The sequence below is a fragment of the Balearica regulorum genome, chromosome 1 (genome assembly GCF_011004875.1).
Source record: "Balearica regulorum gibbericeps isolate bBalReg1 chromosome 1, bBalReg1.pri, whole genome shotgun sequence".
NCBI lineage: Eukaryota > Metazoa > Chordata > Aves > Gruiformes > Gruidae > Balearica > Balearica regulorum.
The window spans coordinates 24,378,058-24,398,328 of record NC_046184.1 but is presented as its reverse complement, the minus strand read 5'-3'; the positions used below and the strand labels follow the sequence as shown (position 1 = coordinate 24,398,328).

Sequence of the window (20,271 nt, the reverse complement as noted above, 5' to 3'; positions counted from 1 at the left end):
GTACAAAATAACTCAGGTTTTGTATACCTGTAGGTTAAGAAGGACATTTTCAATGAGGTACACTGAACCTTTGTAATGTACATTAAAAAACCCCCACACTCATGTAAATCTAACAGCATAACCATCTTCCTTAGACACTGTAATTATAGCCTCCAAGGGTAAGTGCATTTATGGTAAATTAAATATGGCCATTTAAATTATTTTATGCAAAATTTTTTTTTTTACTTATTAAAGGAATTTAATACTACTTGTAGGTGCCCTTGTTAAATGCAGATTGACAATGAAGTTAAAGAATAAAACCTCATTTATTTTTATGCTACTTTATAAATTTTCTGAAGTCCAAGTCCTCTCACAATAGTTTACAGTAATTGGATTAAAACTATCTTCAAATACTTTCCACCACATCTTTTACATGAAACATCTTGCAAAACCCACAATGTCTATATAATCATTTTACAGTGATTATCAAAAAAATACTATGGAATTAAATAAAAGTGGATTGATATGGATTCTCCTCCCCAAACAATAAAATCCTAGCACCATACAAAATATCATGATTTAAAACTGAGTGCTGGCTCTCCTTCTCTTTCTTTCATTTTAATAACCAAACAAATCATTTTCCAAAGCACGACTGTTAATATGCAAATTGGTTTCCAGAGTAGTTTTTGATAATCTTTTTTTTTTTCCTTGCATTTTGCTTCCAACAAGAAAAGTAAGTATTAAAAAAAAAAAAAAAAAAAAGACAAAGATACAGGAAATAAAGTCCTAAGGTCAATTAACAGTGAGTCCCCACAGAGGCAAAAGTGGACATTTCGCGACGGATGGTACTGAAAGGGGAGAGCTCCAGTTCTGTGGTGTACTCATTGTCGTTGTCGTCACTCGTCACTGTTGAGGACTTCTGGATGCATTCATCGCAGCAGCAACAGCAACACTCCATAAAGGCCCGGCTGAAAGGTTTACAGAGACAGAAAAGGAGGACTGGGGTAACACAGGACTTAAAGAACAAAAGGAACTGACTAATGAGATGGAGGAGGTCCATAGTCTGCCGAGACACCCCTGTGGACATGTAGGCAGTCACAATGTTGCAAATGTTTTCGGGAATGATGCAAAACCCATATAAAATGGTCAAAGCCACCACTGTGCAGTTCATCTGACTTTCCAGCTGAATTTGTCGCTTGTTCCCCCTCGTGCAAGCCTTCTCGGCCCTCCTGATTTTCCTCGCTGTTACCAGCGAGCAGGTAATAGTGAAAAGGGTAGGCAAACAAAAATAGCAGCCAAAGTACCACCACAGTCTTGCCCCATCGTAAGTGAGAGCTAACACATAGATGGTGTCAGGTAGCGTGGTGGATATCTTCACCACGCACCGGTCCCCCGGCGGGCTGCCGCTGTATTCGGGGTCCTCCTTTGCCAGCTGGCGCAGCACCACCTCGGGCAAGGCCAGCAGCAGCGCGCCCACCCAGATGACGGCCAGCTTGGCTGTCGTCGAGGTGCAGTTTTCGATCATTTCGTAATACATCTGCACGTTGGTGGCGGCACGAAATCGGTCGATGCAGAGGGCGCACAGTGTGAATGTGGTGACTCCGAGAGAGGCTACCTGGGAAGGAGAAAAGGGGGTGTGAGTTAATACAGGTGCTGTCTGGGGCAGGGGGGGAATAAAAATAAAGAAAAAAGGGGGAAAAAAAAAAAAAGGACAGCCACACGGGTACAGTCCATTATTCAGTGGAGAGTGGGAAAAATTAATCTCCTTCAAAAGTCCCCATGTCCCCTGTTGATGGCAGTCTTCTTAAGAGACAGAAGATGAAGGCCTGAACTCGCTTGGGCTGAAGAGCGAATTAATTTTTTGTACATTGGAACAGTTTTTACCATCAAGCTGGAAAAGGTTTATACTCTTTCATAGTTAAGGAGAGCTCAATTTGTACTCTGAAACACCAGTCAAGTCTAGCCCCTTGACTGGCAAAGGCAAAGGGACACCTAGTTTAGGGGTATCAGTGTAGGAAACAATTAAGCTCCATGGTGCTGAGCATCATCAAAAGAAGCATCACAGGCAGAACTCAGCTTCCAGTGCTTGCTGAACTGCTACCCACCATGCATACCAAAAGAGTACGACCTTCTGTTTTCCTGCCTACAAATATCTATTTCGGCTTGTATCATCCTCTCCTGGAGGCCCATCCAAGCATCTGTGCAACACTGAGTAGAAAAACACTGGGCAACTGACCAACATGCAAAACTAAAGCCCTTCCTCCCACCACCATTTTTCTAAGGGGTGTTTTTCAGAAAGATCAGTTCTACCACAGAGATTGGAATTTAAGTCAAAAGGGGAGAGATCGGAGAGTCTTCCTTCAGCAGAAGTATGAACTTATGCCCACAGCACATGTTCATCAAGCATGCAGGGGATCATAACATTGAAACCTTCCATGTCTACGAAATTTAGGAACCCAGCGGATTAGGCATCTACTGAATGCAGTAGGGTCCGACAATTGTTTTTTTGGACTTAGGCTTTTAAGTGAAATTTTGATGCAATGTAGGCACACAAAGTCACCCCGCACTGTGAGTTCAAAGAGACCATATCTGAAATCTTCAGGCTTCCATAGCCACCTTCATTCTAATAGTTAGGCTTTAATAATCTATACCTTGAACATTTCATTTAGAAAAAAAATCTAGGCTTAATTTCATAGGAAACATCCTGTGGGAGAATATACTGCAGGCCAGGAGAAATGGCAGAAGTTTCATTGTTTTAAAGATGATTTAAACATGGATTGGACAGAGCTCTCAATTATATACTGAAAGGAGCAAATACAGAGCAATGCATATGTCCTCTAGCTTTAATAACCATAATTCTATGCATGAACAGAAATCCTGTACTGTCATGAAACATAATTTCCTATCATTTTATCCTGTTTATAATTAAATTTCCTAAAAAGAAATTTGCAAGAAGACTATATACATTTTGGCCTAATCCTATTTCCAATAAATTCAACTTCAGTTCAAATTCAAAGCAGAACTCCCATTAACTTCAATTGGAGAAAGATTAGGTGCCCTGTTGCATTCTAATTAATTTATTTTCTTGGGTTTGCATGCTCATGTTATGCTGAAAGTGTGTTGATGCAAAAGAAAAGAAACTGCTAAATAATATTTCTAATAAATGTAAAGAATTCTTACTTTCATCCCAAATAAACCACGTGTCTGTGCAACTAACTGGGACACCTAGGGTAATATTAGGCTGTTCACTATAATTTTGCTTACCCAAATTTGATGTGCAATGATATATTTAAATTTCATATAGGTAATTTTAAAAAATACTTTCTAATTTCCACCATAATTTTGAAATATTCCTGTTTACGCATCTCTTGTAAAAAGTTCTGCAAAGATAAATAGTACAATTATGCACAATTATAGAAATGTATCATTAATTTTGGCCTTCAATATTTAATGGTCAGATGAGATTGCTAAAATTGAATATCACTGGAAAAATATTAGGCACTTGGGATTAGAACTGTCAGGCATTGGCTTAGTTGGGGAACTCTTTGAAGCAGCTTCCTAAAAGATGGGATGAGTAAGATGCAATCTCTTACCAATTAACTTGCAGGAATATTTAATGATGACAAAGCAGTACCATAAACATTTTTAATAGGCAAACCTATTGATTTAGGAAGATAAACTGTCTGACAAGATTCAAAGGAAGCTTGGTAAATACAGCAAAAAAATAAAAACAATTAAAAATTACAGTTACAGGGAAATCTTAATGAACAGTGATAAACTTAGCTAATGAAAGACATTTTTCATGTATCACTGTTGAGAGTTAGATTTTTGAATTCAAGACTTTGTTTCCAAAACATTTAAATGTGTGTGCAGTCTTCAAATTCCTTAGAGTGACAGCAAAACCTTTAGCCAGAACATCCAACATGAATAACAAAAGGGTCAGGACTCAGCTCACTACAATTACGGGAGACAAGGAAACAAATGAGACTCAGGAATGAATAGGGATTGAAACAAAAATCAGCAGAAGATAAGAAAATCTGAATTTTTGTACATTAACATTTTCCCTCTCAGCTCTTACAGGAGCCTCTCCCCCGCCCCCAATGCAGACGCTTTTATTGCTTTAGCGTTTCATTGCAAACAGGCTGTTATACAGTAGCTAAGACATTAAAACTCTGCAGCTGTTAAGGCTGGACTAATGAAAGAAGACATGTCTACCATGAACAAACGTAACCTACGGGGTTCCTGTCACATTAATTGACCAACAACTTGGAGGTTTAAGACAGTGAAATAGAGCAAGAGGCAACGAAGAACAGTGGAAGTCAGCTCTGAAAACTCTCCCGTGGATTCACTGATGAAACAAGCTAAACAAAGCTAGTGGTTCTCTGGAAGAGGCCATGGTTTCCTATTTTCTGTAGATTGACATGGCATGTAGTGATGCCATGGAAAAGCTTGCAAAACACAAACACTCCCAAGCAGATGAACAGGGATTCACTCCAGCTGACTTGCTTAAAGGCAATATAGCACTTTAATACCCCATGTTGCAGACTATGAGTAATAGCCAGTAAAATCAATGGGCACTGCTCATAACCTACGTGGGTGAGAACTGGGACATGCATTGTGCATGTTCACAGTTTCACTTTAGGGGTGTTTCTTCATACCAGTCATACTAATAATTAGGGTTAAGCTGAAAATGTGGAAGAAGGCAGAGAAGTTTCCTTTTTAATTTGTTACATTGCCCTGAAATAACCACAGAACGAAGATAGTTCATTTGATGGGGAGTAGGTAAAGGACAATTAACAAATCCTAAAGTAGCTTGAAGTTGCATGGAGTTTAATGGTGCTCTTTTGTAACAGCTGAGTTTCTGATATGCTGATATGCTGTTGCAGTCTTAATTTCAACAACCCAGCAGGAAATGAGGCAAGCCAAGGGCGAGTCAGGCTCAGTAGTTTTTGATTGTCACTTAGTTGTCTGATTTATTTCCACATGGTCCCTATCAAGATTCTCCTTCACTCTCTACAGATTCAGGATACCACCAGTTTACATCTTTCTCTTACTAGATGAGATCACAAAAGTCCCCAAGTTTCTAACTGAATGACCACCGATCTGAAGAGGTGGTGAAGTAACCTCATCCCACACAATTTGGGCAGAGAACTGCTGTTTAAGGGATTACCAGCTACAGCATACACACACAAAAGAACACATTATTGTTACAAGAGGGTCTTTTAATACTGTTGCTCCTTTAAAAGCATTGACAGGGATGTTAGTGGGCACCATGATGCTCCTTCGAGACACTGCATAAACCTTTGGTCATTAGCTCACCAGCTGTCAGTCAACTGAGGCCACAGAGAACAACAGTAAACTCATGACATGCTCAGGTTAATTGCATCAGTTCTCCTCTCCATCTTTCCAACATACCCATTCCCCTTTCATGAACTTTAACAATTACCAAAATGTTCCCAGGCCTTCCCCAGCCTGTCCTACTTCTCCCGACTGTGGTCCCACAGCTCTTGGACCTGGCCTCTAGAAGCAGAGCCCCTGGCTGACCAGGAAAGCAGTGTAGATGTAGGTGGGTGAGCAATGCCAATGGAAATAAGACTGAATTCTCTCTCACTAATACCTGTTTGAGCAGATAACGGTAATGAAAACATGACATCAGAAAAGGTGACTTGGGTGAAAAAGTCAAAGATCAAATTCTGTGAGTGAATATAAAAGAGAGGTTGGGTCACTCAGTCTGGTAAGATGAAGACCAAGAAGTGATATTGCTGCCATCTACAAATAAGTCTATCTTGAGATACAAAAGTTACTTAAGTTGAAGGACAGTGAACGTAACAGAATGGGAATCAACCAGCCATGAGCAACTTGAGGCTGGAAATCAGAAGGACCATTAATCATCTAAAGCATCGTGTTCTGGAGCACGTCTTCTGATTCAGAAGTGAGAGGAAATAACAGCGGCTGAGTTTATATGAAACAAAATAAAATAAAGGAGTTATAAGAAGTGGCTGATGGATTTTCTAAGACAGAATTTTATGTTGATAACACAAACACAATGTTTCTTAAACTACAAGGCACTCTTCCTTTCTTTGTTACAAGGCAGGATGGGTACGTGAAACATTTCCCCATTGTAAAAGGAACGCTGAACTACAGAAAAGTTTCATGACCACAAGTTAAACAAGCCATTTCTGAGCTCTCAGTGACACTCTGTAGACTCTTTATATGCACTCCTGTTATAAACGACTAATGTTTTTCCCCAAGCCACTATAGTCTATCATTTTATTATGGCTGTTATATATCCACATTAAACTTCATAGCTTTAGAGCATGTTAATGCAAAATACCATGGTGGCTCCTGCAAACTTGTCAGTTTTGCCTAATAAACAAAGTTAGTACAAACTGCGATATTATTTTTTTGTGCTACTCTACACTTACAGTACAGAGTCCAGTAATAAAACTGGACAACTGCAAAATAAAAGGCCATCCTATTACAAACAGTTATCTAATTATTTAAGATTATATAGATTACTGGTTTCTGTTCTTTCAATTAAAAAAAACAAACCACAAAAGAAAAAAGAACGACAGTCATTAGTACAAAAGAAAAAAGTACATATATACAATATCTCTATATTTCTTACATGAAGTGGTATTTAAATATTAATGGGTTTATGCTTTAAAATAGGGAAGGGTCACTCAAATAGTCAAAACACTACTGGGGTGTGGCAGAAGTAATTCAGTAGCTAAAGAGTACTGCGGCCAGGTTACCCCTCCAAGCAAGTAGCTTAAGCATACTGAATGAAAATATACGCCACCTTATTATCTGAAAGACAAGATGGTAATTCTGGAAACAACTATCATGGAGATGTCCTACACACGTGGAACAATGGTTGTTTCCTTTGTAGTACTATGAATATTCATATCAGGGAGACATAAAGCACATGTTCTTTGCGTGTTTCTTATCCTTTTGTATATCCTAAGAGTAATGGTGTTCAGAATCAGAATCCAGTTCCAAGAGCTGCTCTTGAATTCTGTTGGAAGAGAAAGGCAACCAGACCATCAGGGCACTGGAAATACTTAGTACACCACATGCTTATCCAGAGGGTTGGAAAAAATCACAAAACACAAAACGATTTAATTTTTGTTCATTTTCCTATTTGCAATCTACCATGCTACCATAGAAGTAAACTAAATTTACTTTTTTTTTTTTTTAAAATAAAGAAATGAGCACCATTCACCACTGAGGATCAAATTCTCATTGTGGTACACAAGGGACTCCTGCACTAATTCTTAATATTAACAACATGGAACTGCTGCTGAAAATCTGCCTCTCCCTGCTTTGCAGGAAAAATTTCAGTGCTCGGAGTTAATGGTGCCGGGACAGCAGATGCTGCCTTCTTCTCTCCACACATATGTAACTTAAATATTACTGACCCAATTTTAAACCCAGTCTGACACAAATTCATTTCCATGCTGAAACACCACATGTAAAGTTTAAGCCAAAACCAAATTTTTATGGACAACTTATAAGCCTCTAAGGACAGGGTTTGCAGAGGAAAGAAAGACTGACAGGACAGCCACCGTGGCAGTTACTATCATGATACCTAAAGGGCAGAGATATATTAACACTTGTGTATTAAATAATTATTTATTGTGTGATAAATGCTGAAGATCTTCTGCTAAAAGACACATGTAGCCATTGTCCTAGAAAACTCTCAGTATGAAGCTTTGAAACTGCAAACCTCTCTGAGGATCTTTGTGACCCAGAGGACTTACTGGAGGTTCAGGAGCCTAGCTCTGACTACAGTCAAAGAAGATACATAAAGAAGATGCCGCACAACAAAAGACACAGAAAAGACAGATAATACGCAGCTTTTATAAACTGCCATAAAAAATGCATTTGCTTCCCTGAAGTGAAACTTAAAATAAGGACAGCTCTGGAACAGGCAGGGAACGGCCACTTTCTTTGTGCCTCTCACTTGCCTCTACCAAGTACAAGAGAGAAAGGGGAAAAAGCCTCACCTCGGCCTGCCCTGGAGGGTCAGCTCCAGGGAAAGACAGTAATTTGTATTCCAGGCCAAATCTATCCTTACGCTTTCCACTAAGAATACTAATTGTGATAGCTTTCCTGAGCTGGAAGGTACCCACCAGAAACAGGAGCGATGCCTCAAATCGATTGCCAAAAGCACAAGCAGAGACTGGGCATCGGATTTCACAGGCTTTCACTATCAACCCGCTCCAGAGTCAAGCCAGTCTCCTCTGCATGGTATGGTCCAGACGAGGACACCACACACTTTGTCTTTCGCTTCTTCGTGGGGGGTATGAGAAAGGCAAAGGGGCTCCCGTTTATTAGCACCGAGCGCAGGGCTGAGTACCATCACTGGCCTCGGAAACTTCTTGCTCTGCAATGGACTGCACAAGACAGTAAATCAGCCTCTGTAAATCCTCGTTGTAGACCCTTCCCCAGTTCTAAATCCTTACTCCAGTCTGCCAGCAGAGAGTGATGCCTGCTTCCAATGACCTCTCAAACTCATCAAGCTTCTAGCATAAACTCCAAGAGCAGAATGCACACAACTCAGGTAAGCTTCCTTTTAAAGCCCAAAAGACAGTTTCTAGTCCTAGTTGACGCAAACCATTTGTCACCTTGAGCAAGCTGCTCCGGGCCTTAAACAACTTACTATTGGCTTCCAGCATTAAAATAAAAAATAAAAATGCTGCTTCACAGGACTGCTACATTTAACAGCTGTGAAATATAAATAATGTGTGCATGTGTATTATCACTGGCAACAGATGCTTTGTTGAAATTCTACACAATACCCATTAAACAGCACAAATAAAAAACAATTGGCCACAAGAGGCTAAACTAAGAAAACTCAAGGTTCCTCACTGGGATCACTTGAAATCTTCAAACACAATACAAAGCATTCTTGAGTTACGTTAAAATGCTGTGATCACCATATCACTTGCTCTGGATAATCAGACATCCCCTGTTCCCTAGTTGTGGAAGTACAAGCTGGTATAACAGAGGGCTCGGTCCAGTAAGGGCCTTTGATGTTTGTCAGTGAGATATTTCTGGATCTACAAGTCTGGGTGAGACGCGCAGCTCCCTAAACAGCGTATTAGGAGAACTGGCATGCAAAAAAGAAATGCAAAGCATGGAACAAGGAGACACTTAAGAGAACAAAACTCTGGGCTAACTTACAGAAAACACAAACAGCATAAAATTTGTCCATCTTCAGGAAGATGCTTCTATTTGTATTCCATGAAGGTCTGGAAATCTCTCCTGAAGATAGCTGTCTACAACTTCCATCTCAAGGAGCTAAGAAGACTTCATCCTTCTCCCACTGTGTGAGAAGAGGATGAGCCTGCCCAGGTGAGTTACAACACAGGAGAAGACAGCATTGTTCAGCTGTCAGATGAGCGCACTGCTGTGAACAATCCTTGACAGAGCACGGAGCAGCAGCTGCTCACGGGGCAGATTTCACGGCATGCTCCACATCTGCATTGCTCCTGGTGGTGTCAGTGTCACTGTGTCACACCTGTGACGTTAGAACAACACTTGGAAAGTGGTGAACCTTTGCTCTAACTGCCTTCTCCATCTCAGCAGGGTCAAATCCTGACTTGCAGGACAGAGTCCTTCTTGCCAAGCTCGAGGTGAGCTGTGGAGAGTCACAAGCCACTACCGGTGTTCAATATCTGCCACTCATGGCTACAGTTTACTGAGGGGGAAATCCAGCCTATTACTTATTGCTCCCAGGGTAATGAATATATTTTACATACATGAGTATTATATTTAATGACTACTGAATGAAATATACAATTCTGGGAGCAACACACAACCCCAAGGGTACATCTTTTTAGATCTGTACCTTAGATGTAAATTAATTAAATTTCCTCAGGGACAAGGAGAATGTTTCACTTTTAGACCCCAGTAATAATTAAGCCTAAGACAGGCACCATGCTACTGGTTCATCACAACTGGATTGGTGCCAGTTCTTGAATAAGACTTCAACTTTAGACATCTACAGAACTATAAAGTGAAAAAAACAAGGTGTCATTAAAGTATAAAGGGGGGATAGCAGCAGCTGAATGTTTTCCAAGATTACAGTTTTGAATTTCAGCAACTACATTTCAGCTAAAATACTTTCAGTTTGACAAACTCTTTACTGCCCAAAGCTGCACAGCATAAGCAACTAATTTTGAATAACAGCGCGGCAATGCAAATCATTTCAATTACTGATCTTTAATTAGAATGAGCATTACAAAGAATTATTTCTATTTTGTATGTGGATGCACAAAAAAAAAGTTAGGAAGCGTGAAATGTCACTATAGGAAAGTCCTGAAACATTTAAACTACATTATCTACTTTAATTGAAATGGTCACACTTTGACTGAAACAGTACTACTTATTTTATTTATTAGCCCCAGAACTCAATTCAGAAATTTTAAAAGCTCCTAGTACTATCAGTTTCTCAACAAATACATATTTAATCCTTCATGTCTTATTAAATGCAAATTGATTAAGTGTACTCTGAGTTTTTCAGATGTAGTGGTATACGACTGGCCTTGAATTCATCTAAGCGTAGCACAGCTCCACCCTTTGTCCAATACCACCAGTAATGAAGTGTATCATCACATGCAAAAGAAGTAATGACAATTTACTGGCGACACGTCACACACCTTTCTAAACACTTTCTGAAAAATATTGGTTGACAGTTAATTAGGTATTACTGTGTACCAATGTGCTGTTGAAACTGATATTCTGTGTATTAATAACAAGTTGGGTTTTGGTTTGGGGGGGGGTGTTGGTTTTTGTTTGTTTTTTCCCTAATATCTCATTCTTAGGACGTGTGAATCAACAGTTATTTCCTCAGCTATCAGTTACAGAATAATGTCGAACATAAGGTTTTGGGAATACAGCAGAGCCAGCCAGAATGACGGGCTACCACCCTACCAACAAGCCTCAGCGTTCAGTTCCAGTAAATAAATAAAGCGGACAACCTGAACGCTGCTGGCAGGACTCTGGCCAGCTGGCTGGGAGCTTCTTTGACAGCCTCTGAACAACTGCCAAGAAGCTGTGATTTAAATGGAGCTGGGGTCATTTTTTTTTATTATTTTTTAAGATAAGCTAAATAAGTAAGTGTGAGATTTGAACGCTCAAGTATAAATTAAAGCACATACATCCCATTGATGGTTCTTTTTACAATCACCTCCTTCCAACCTATCCCCAGTCACACCCTCCATCCGCTTTCCTGACTCACTTCACTTTAGGAAAACAAACCTAAACCAAAAAAAACTTGAAATTAACTCGGAGATGATTCTTCGCCTTTCAGGATCACAAGGAGCAAGGAAAGTTTGGCAGAACTCGCGCGAGTGGAACAAGAGCAGGCGCGCTCGGCCTGAGGCTAAACCAGAAATCCCGGCGCTGCCGGACCCGATGCGGCCACAGCCTCCTCCTGCCACTGCGGGGCCGGACGGCGCCCGGCGCTGCCTCAGGAGTGCCCGGCAAACCCGGACCACGCCGCCCGGGCCGCCCCCGGGCCGGCAGCAATGAACGCGGGCGGCGCTGGCCCCGCACGCACCCAAGGCCAACGGCAGAGAAGCACCGCGGCGGGAGCTGCTCGGGGGCCCGCGTCCCCTCGGGCGGGCGGGCGGGCGCAGCCGGGCCGCCCGGGGGCTGCGCGGAGGCGGACGGACCCGCGCATCCCTACCCACCGCCATTACCTCGAGGTACGGGACGATTTTGCAGGAGAAGTCTTCGAGGAGCCACTTCTTGGTGAGCTCCTGGAAGATGACCAGCGGCAGGCAGAAGAAGACGATGAGGAAGTCCCAGAAGGCCAGGTTGGCCAGCAGGGAGTTGGAGATGCTCCGCATGTAGTAGTTGTGGCAGACGATGCACATCACTGCCATGTTGCCCATGATGCCGATGCCGAAGATCACCACGGAGAGGCACATGACGGCGTAGGCGCCGTACGACTCCTCGGTTAGCGGGTAGAAGGGGTTGCGGAGGCGGGCGCGGCGCCCCGTGGTGTTGCCGCGGCCCCCGGCGCTGCCCTCGCCGCCGGCCGAGCCGTTCAGGGCCAGCCAGCGGGGGCCGCCCGCCGCGCCCCTCCCCGCCGCCGCCCCTGCTCCGCGCTCGCTGCTCCGCGCCCGCCGCCGCCCGGCCCCCGCCGCCCCGCGGGGCGCGCAGCTGCCTCCCGGCCCCGCCGCTCCGCCGGGCGCGGCGTCGGCCCCGCGGCGGAGGACTCCGCGCCCGGGGACAGTCGCGGACGCCCGCCAGCCCGCGGCGAGAGGCGTCGGGGCTGTCGGCGAGCGGGCGCGCTGCGGGGGCGCCGGCAGCCCGGCGGCCGCGGCGGGGGCCAGGGCGCAGGCAGCCCAGGCGCCCAGCACCTGGCAGAGGAGGGCGAGGGGAGCGCGGAGGGGCTGCATGGCCGGGAGGCGGCGGGGGTCGCCCGCTCCCCTTCAGAGGCGGCGGTCGCCCCGCTCGGCGGGGCTGGGAGCGGTAGACATGCCCGCCCGGCTCCCAGGGACAGCCTGCCTCGCCGGGGAGGGGGCAGCCGCGACGCCGCTGCTGGAGCGCGGGTCCCGCTGCCGCCGGGGTCCGCCGCGGGAAGCGGCCGGCGCTGGGCACCCGGCGAGCGGAGCAGCGGGGAGGCTCTTCTTGCCGCCTCCTGGGGCAGACCCGGAAAGTTGTGTCGCCGTCTCCGACGCGCCGAGTTAATGTAGCAAGTGCAGCGCCGGGAGGACCCCCCTCCGGCGCTCCGCCCTTTCCCGGGACCGCTGCCTCCTCGCCAGCAGTCGCACCGGCCTCGTGCTGCCTATTTACATCCTCCCGCCGCTGCGGGCAGTTGGTGGTTTTATTGGTGAGGAAAGGTCCCTTGTGGAAAACACCTCCCCGCTCCGGATAATCGCAAACACTAATTCCTCCTCTCCAGCAACCTCGGAGAAAACAGGTTGCTGCGCGCAGCTTAGGGTGTTTAAGAGCTTTGCAAAACTCTTGCCGGGATTAATCACCGCGCCGCCTAAACGCTCGCACCGCGGCGAAGAACGGCTAGGGCGGCAAAGTTGCTGCGGGCGCCGGGCGGGCGCAGCCCCGGGACTGACCCCTCGGGGCTGCTCCTGCCTCCCCGAGCCGCGCGGGCCGCAGAAGAAGCGGGGCGGCAGCCGCGGCCGCCGGGGCAGGCAGGGGTTGGTGCGCAGCGGGCTCCGCGCCTGCTCCCGGTGCCTCCGGCCCCGCTCAGCCCGGCGCGGCGCGGCTCACCTCGGCTCCGCCGCGGCTGCCGGGGGCGCGCCGGGGAGGCGGGCGAGGAGCGCGGCGGCCCGCAGTGCGCAAGCGCCGCCCGGCGGCGCTGCGGGGCCCATCCACAGCCCGGCCGAGGCCCAGGCGCCGCCCGCCCGCCGGGGGAGCCGGGCGGCGGGGGGAGAGGGGGTTGCGGGGCCCGGCGAGCCCTGCCCTCCGCGCCCGCCTTCCCGCAGCCTCTGCGTGTGGGGATGCGCCGGCAGAAGCCGCTTCCCCGCTGCCGGCGCCCTCGCAGACGGGGCCCGCCGTCCCCGGGCGTCTCTGCAGCCTGCCGGCTCTCCCCCGGTGCTGCCAGCGCCCCGGTCTCAGGGTCTGGCTGCCTGCCTCGGCTCGCAGGTGGCAGCGCAGCCCGGGGGAGCGATAGGCGAGCGAAGCGCCCTGCTCCGGTACGGGGAGTCTCGCGTCCCGGCACGAATCCCGGGCGATGGGAACGGAGGGTGAGAGGTGATGGGGGAAGCTGCCGGCGTCTGGGTGCAGACGAGCCCGTGAGGGCACCTTGGTGTAGGGACAGAGGGCACAGCTGGGGGGAGAAAGGGGTGTTCCCGTGTGAGAGCACAAAATGAAGCACAGGGTTGCCGTTGAAGGAGATGGTGTTCAAAACATCACCCCCGCAGCTACTCGGTGCCTGGAGAGGGAGGTCTCAGTTTCTTTCCTCTTCTGACCCTTTGCGTATGGCTTTGTACAGTCAGATAAACTTCACAGCTCTTTCTCCTTGTTTCTCTGATTTAATTCAAGTGACTTCTTAGCTTGCCAAAGCTGGATACAATAAATATCTCACTGTAAGTAGCTTTAAGGATTCTCTATTGCCCTTGTTTCCATTTTTAAAAGTTTTAGTGTAGCTTGTTCCCAACAGTGTTAAAAGTTTTAAACTTTTACCATAAAGCAGTTTGAGAAGCATTCTTTCCCTCTGTCAAACTTAACCCATTTGATATAAAGATCAGAAATTTAGTCATAACTGCCGAAGCTACCATTTCAGCGACTGAAATCAGGACAGCGGACCTAATAGTCCTGTAATTTCTTCTCTTGTGGGCCAGTTTTTAAAGTCTTGAGATCCCAAGTGGAGGGGATGTTCTTGCAGGTTGGGGCCCCATCTTTTTTGTATTAATGATCAACAAAGAAACCCATGTAAATCTACAGTAATAGAAAATACACATCACATACATGCATAAACCCAATCTGTCAGCTGCGGTAACAGAGACAAGATTAGTACCACTTTTTCTCAATGGGGTTGAATCAAGCTGTAGTGTCAAAAGGATCTTTTTGTATGAATTGTCAGTTATTGTTTATGTGTAAAAACACAGTTGCACAAATTCCCCTAGCTGGCAGAAAGGTAAGCTTTACGTGAAGGTACTCACTAGGCTGACCCTGCCGTCAAGAGAGAGAGAAAAGTGCCTTCCTGAGGTCATTTATCTGATATTAATGTCCAACGCGTGGTGTAAATTGCTGTCTGGAGGTGCCGCTCACACACGTCTACCCTAGGAGCTTAGAAAATTGTTTAGAATCAAAACTGCGACCTTTCAATGGATAAAACTAGTGAGTCCTGTCCCATTCAAACCTAGGTGTAGTGCCATTCCCCTGGCTGTGACGGTTGCCCAGAAAACACACAAACAGGACAAACGGAAAGCTTTTCCTTTTCCTGGCACCCCTGTCTCACACATGTAGGCGAGGTGTGATTGTGGGAACCTTAAGGCGTTTCTAAGCTTATGAGAACAAGCGTAGTATGTTAAAAACTGCTGTGTTGAATGTCCCTTAACGTGTCAAGCTATTTTCTTCTTCCTTAGTAATGTAAGCGTCATGGAGTTAAATGATCAAGCTAATTTTAAGACTTCCTAATAAATAACAAGTTTTATCTAATAAAGGTATATATGAATGGAAAACAACAACAACAACGAAACAAACAAAAAACCACCACACCAAAACCCACCAGGAAAAGAAGAGAATGGTAAATATATTTAACTTTTTTTTTCTCTTCTGTTTTTCTCCTATTTGTTTCTTCTGAGCTCAGCTGGTGTATAAAAGGAGTTAATGATGATAATGAGCTTACATTTACTGCGCCTTTCTTCCTGAAGAGTCCCAAAGGGCATTACAAACAGATATGATAAATTCACTGCTTGTTCTGAAAGGGTACTGAGGAATATTGCTTCTGGCTTTTATATGGAAGGAGCAGACAGCAGTTAGCAGACATATTTCCCTTCTGCTTACTTCTGCAAGAAATATGGATCACGAAGAAGAAGGTTAAGCAGTGTTTGGTTTACGTCACTGATCCTTTAATGGTGAGATAAGAACCGAGTCATGCATAGGTTTTCCACTGTCAGCATTTCACCTGCTTTACAATAGAGAACATTGATTTCTAAACACAAAAAAAAGTCTTGCAAATTATTATTTTCTGCTTACGTTTTATCACATTTCTCTTACTTCATTAAGTATTTGGCTTTTTACAGCACATGCAAAAAAATTGGATTTTGTAGCTTGCAGCCATATAACCACCCTGCCTTGAATGGGGGAGCTTGTTGTATTTATATAGGCATGGTGGAGGTGTTCTTCTGAGGTTCTGTCTTGCTAAAACATTTACATCAAAGGGAATCAGAGGAATGATAGTTCCTAGAGGTTTCTTATCTCATTGAGATGTAGTTTTGCGTAGAGTTAAGTGTATCTGCACCTCACCATAATTACCTAATTCTGCCAGTCGATAAAGGTCCTCCTTTGCTGGCTTTAAAAACACTTAATTTGCCATTATGATAGTCCTCTGTTTACTATTGCTGCCCTGTTAGATGCTGAAAGTTATTGTCTGAAGGTTGCGTCTTCCCAGTTTCTTTGGCCTCACATATTTAATTGAAATGTTGCTGCAGTCCATATAATTTCTGAGTTTTGGTTTGTTTTTTTGTTTTGGGGTATTTTTTTGGGGGGAAGGAGGTTTGTTGGGGGGTTTTTTTGGGTGGTGGTGCACATGTCCTGTGTCTTTCAAGTAATTTTGGTACTTCTTATGATAAGATCTTCCTTTAGGATAAAGCTCCTACTCTGTCATATTCTGATACAGCCTCCAGTTCATTCAGGCTTTCACAACTCATAGTGTGTTTCTCTTCTAAAGGAGTTCTGCATGTTTCGACAGTTTTTCTACCAATTCATGCATCAGCCTAGAAATAGTCTCACAAACCACAAGCAGACATTTATAACACATTAAAAAAAAAAAGGCATTTTTCTCTGTTAGATGAGGGAACTAAAATTCAGAGAAGTTTTTGCAGCCAAAATCTATAAAAGGAAAACCAATAAACATGTTCCTACACAAAAAAAAAAAAAAAAAAAAAAGAAATTTGAAAGGTTTCCAAATACATTCATTCTTTTTTGTTGGTGTTCTACGATATTTCAACTATGATGAAGAAATCAATAGGCTTTCAATGCCTGCAATGTTGTTTTTCTGACATATCCAATATTCATTATTTGAATAAGTGATATTCTTACCCTGAACATGTTACTGTGTTGCAGCAGGAAGAGATTATTGCTGTCCTTTTTACCTCTCCTCAGGGTTCATATTCAACAGTTCATCAATGAAGAAGAAAAAGAGTTTATTTCCAAAAATAACTTTTCTTTTTTGGTTTTAAACTATGGTGTGCTCAGCTACCTTACACTCCATTCTCCTTTCTTGTTTAGACAAATGTAATAGGACAACTTTTTTCCCAGAGAAAAAAGACTGATCTGTTTACGCTGTCTTCTTACATCTGACTGGGTTTTGATGTGTATTACCTTGTCACAAAAATCTGAGATCAGAGAGAACATAATTTCTGTGATGTGGTATCATTGGGATTTTTATTTCAGACAAACTGAAATCCCATAATCAATGGAAGGACTTTTGTTGTTGCTTATATGGCTGGGTCAGGCTCTGTAATAACAAATAAACGTTAAAAAGTTTGAAATTGAAATTCAAAAAGGAATTCAAAGCATAATGATAAAATTGGGAATTCCTTGTAATTACTATTCTGATTCTGCATTTATTGACGTCCTTTAGGAAAGCTTATGATGGCTCCTGAGTATAGATTGATATTCCTCTCTAGTTTCACATTTTAAATTATAATGCTTTTCCTTTTAACCTTTCTCTTTTACTGAAATTTGAGTTCCGTTTTAAAGGATTAGCATCAGTGCTCATATCACATAGTCCAAGTAGATTTGTTGTTTCAGTTATCCTTGTTTTGAAATATAAGTACCAGCAACCCTTCTATTACTATTAGTAATAGAAAGACAAGTGATCTATATTACATGGAAAACTAAAATGTGGTTGCTGCTTGCATTTCTGCTTTTCTGTCCTATTTTATCCAAAAGGCAGAACAATATATAGGCTATCTGACAACATCGATTGTTGAAGAGAGAAGTCATCAATTCTTTTTTTAAGGTGTATTACTTGGGGAATAAGTTATATTTATATAATGCGGAGCTGTGGGAAAGAATATCTATTATTAGCAAGTATCTTTGATAGACCATAGATTAAGACTGGTGAAGCCTCATGAGTCACGTCCATCCTCATGAAATCATTCTATTCCAGTCTCTCATGTTAGCATCATCTCTTTTACCTGTGATCATCTTCACAAGTTTCTGTGCAGAAAGTGTTCAAACAGATAAAAGGTCTCAATAAACTACAATACTAGAGGTGAGATGCAAAGACTTCTTTTCTTCCTTTACCTTTTAACTTTGATTTTAACTCTGTAATCAGTAAGAACTGTACAAGGGCAGTAAGAGTCTTACGGACACAGGTTAAACATTTACAGACTTTTAAAGTGGTAGCTGGTGTCAGCTTTCAACCTAACAGTGATTTTTCTAAAGTGTCCACCATGGTGAAATTCTTTTGATCGTTCCATTTTAGAGAATTCTTGGATTATTTTTTTTTGCTTGCTGTTTTTTGGGGGATTTGGTTTTTTTTTTTTTGCTAGCTGCTTTATAAAAAAAAAAAATGTTTCCTGTATTTATCAGAGTCCTTTTATTTTCCCCATGCAGAAAAATGGCCTCCTTCTTCATCTCCAAGTTTGATTATTTCAACTCATTTAGATTGGAGCCATAAATCCTAAAAAGAACAAACTAGTATTCAGAGCTTCAAGTCAGACTGCCCTTGTGATACAGATAATCACCAGGAACATTGCTTCAGTTAGTCACTATTTGCCCTAGTTGGTTATTTAAGGCAAAACTGAAGTTCAAGGGAAATTAAGACCTGAACTATGTTGACTTCAAAGTTGTGTTCCATGAACTAAAGAAGATCTGTGAGGCCACAGTAAAGGTTTCACAGCTTGTGTGGAGAACCTGATGGAAGAATGCAAGCTCCACCATTTCCAGTTGAAACTGTGCTGGGAAATTCCAAAGTGTTGGCAGTAGTCTGTAGATCCAAAAAGTTTTGGAAGCACTGCTGTGCTTGGGATGGCCCAGACGGCCCAGCATAGCAGCACCTCCTCCAACCCCACCTGCAGGCCAGCCCAGACTGGGCAATAACATATATCGCAGAGTGGCAGAGGCAGTCAAATGGCATCTCAGTTGCTGATTTGAAGCAGCCGGTGCAGCTATAAAGAGGAATGAAGAAAATGAGGGGAAAGGGAGCTGAGAAAGACTCTGTGAAGGATAAAGAGAGAGAGAAGTCAAGAAGTCTGACAGAAAAAAAAGGTCATGAGTGAGGAAGAAGGGATTTTCTTGAGAGAATATGAGGAAAAGAACAGCTTAAGGAATAAAAGGGTGAGTGAGAGCCTACAGTGTAGAGGCTGCCTCCTCCCTTGAGGCAATGGAGCAGACAACTTTAGGTGATTTCTCCCTAGCTCCTGTTGTTATCTCCCAGCGTTGTGGTGCCATCTCTCCCTCTTGTGTGCATCTCAAGATTTTTCTCTAGTTTGGAACGCGAAAATGTATTTAATTGTAAACACGTAAAACCTTAAGTTTCCTGCATGCACAGAGGATTTTCTCCCTTCCTGTGTCACATTAAACTACTAAACATGCAGCCCAAACATACATGAGCTCTCGTGTCCAATGAAGGGCACTCCAAAGCCTCATACGTATGCTGCCCTTCGTTCCTAAGGGTAAGTGTAGGCCATTGCTTTGCCTGTACAGGAGACTTGTTTTTCTGTTGTGGGCTGTCCCTCCTCCAATGCAGTATCTTTTTACTTTTTTTTTTTTTTTTTAAAGTTAGACCTTAGTTTATTATTTTCTTCCACTTTAATGTTACTCCAACTGCAGTTTCATCTGCTGAGCTCATTTACATGCTGTTTACCTTTTCTTCCAGCTTATTAATGAAGTTATTAAAACAAGAAACAACTTCATACCTTGCAGTAGACCCACTGCATACTTCCCCACAACTTAGTGCAATCTGCTGCCGTTTCTTATCAGCCAGGGTTTGTGATCCTTCAACCTGTTTTCAATTTACATGACAGTGCTTATGTCCAAAACAATTTGAATTCATTCTGGGAGATTTAGTGAGACACTGTATTAAATCCTTTATTAAAATCATGCTGTGTATCTTTCATCCAGGATTTCTGCAGTTCTATCAAAAAAGCAATCACGTTTCCTTGGCACGACATGTTCCTTATGAACCCATGCTGGTTATTGCTTATCGTTTCATTATCCTTTGAATGTTTAGAGGAGTGTTTTGGGGTTGGTTTTTTTCCATTTATTTTCTTTTTCCCCTCAGCAACTGTTCTGTTCTTTCACATTACAGAATATGCTTGAAATTACACTCCTTGTTTAATAAACTGCTCTTCTTCCCTTTATTGATGTTTGAGGCTATACTTGCTATGCTATATGACTTTTCAGAAATAATTTTTGAAAGGCTTAGTATTTTCAGTGTGTACTCAGGGATGCCTTTAACCTGGACTAATTGGCTGGATAGAACAGTTTTTCTTATTTGTGTGCTATCAATAGCAATTTTTTATTTCTTATTTTCTGTCAGACTTCTGCTTTCAATAAGAACAAATAATAAATACGTGTATCTGGGAATCATGAGTTTTTTCCACCTCTCTCCTACCAAAGTAGCCCTACTTTTGG

General features: G+C 43.4%; 2 protein-coding genes across 2 annotated transcripts; one reads left to right on the top strand and one right to left on the bottom strand.

The window, feature by feature from the left end:
• Positions 1 to 308: 308 nt before the first annotated feature.
• Positions 309 to 12,698, bottom strand: GPR37 (G protein-coupled receptor 37). Its single transcript, XM_075742959.1, has 2 exons — positions 11,691 to 12,698; positions 309 to 1,594 (listed from the first exon to the last, which is right to left on the bottom strand). Exons 1-2 carry the CDS (start codon positions 12,393 to 12,395, stop codon positions 776 to 778), a joined length of 1,524 nt encoding a protein of 507 aa, XP_075599074.1. The 5' UTR covers positions 12,396 to 12,698; the 3' UTR covers positions 309 to 775.
• On the top strand, positions 12,475 to 19,994 carry LOC142600022 (uncharacterized). The gene is made up of 4 exons (XM_075742827.1): positions 12,475 to 12,593; positions 12,693 to 13,652; positions 15,126 to 15,208; positions 18,250 to 19,994. Exons 1-3 carry the CDS (start codon positions 12,475 to 12,477, stop codon positions 15,133 to 15,135), a joined length of 1,089 nt encoding a protein of 362 aa, XP_075598942.1. The 3' UTR covers positions 15,136 to 15,208; positions 18,250 to 19,994.
• The last annotated feature ends 277 nt before the right edge of the window (positions 19,995 to 20,271 follow it).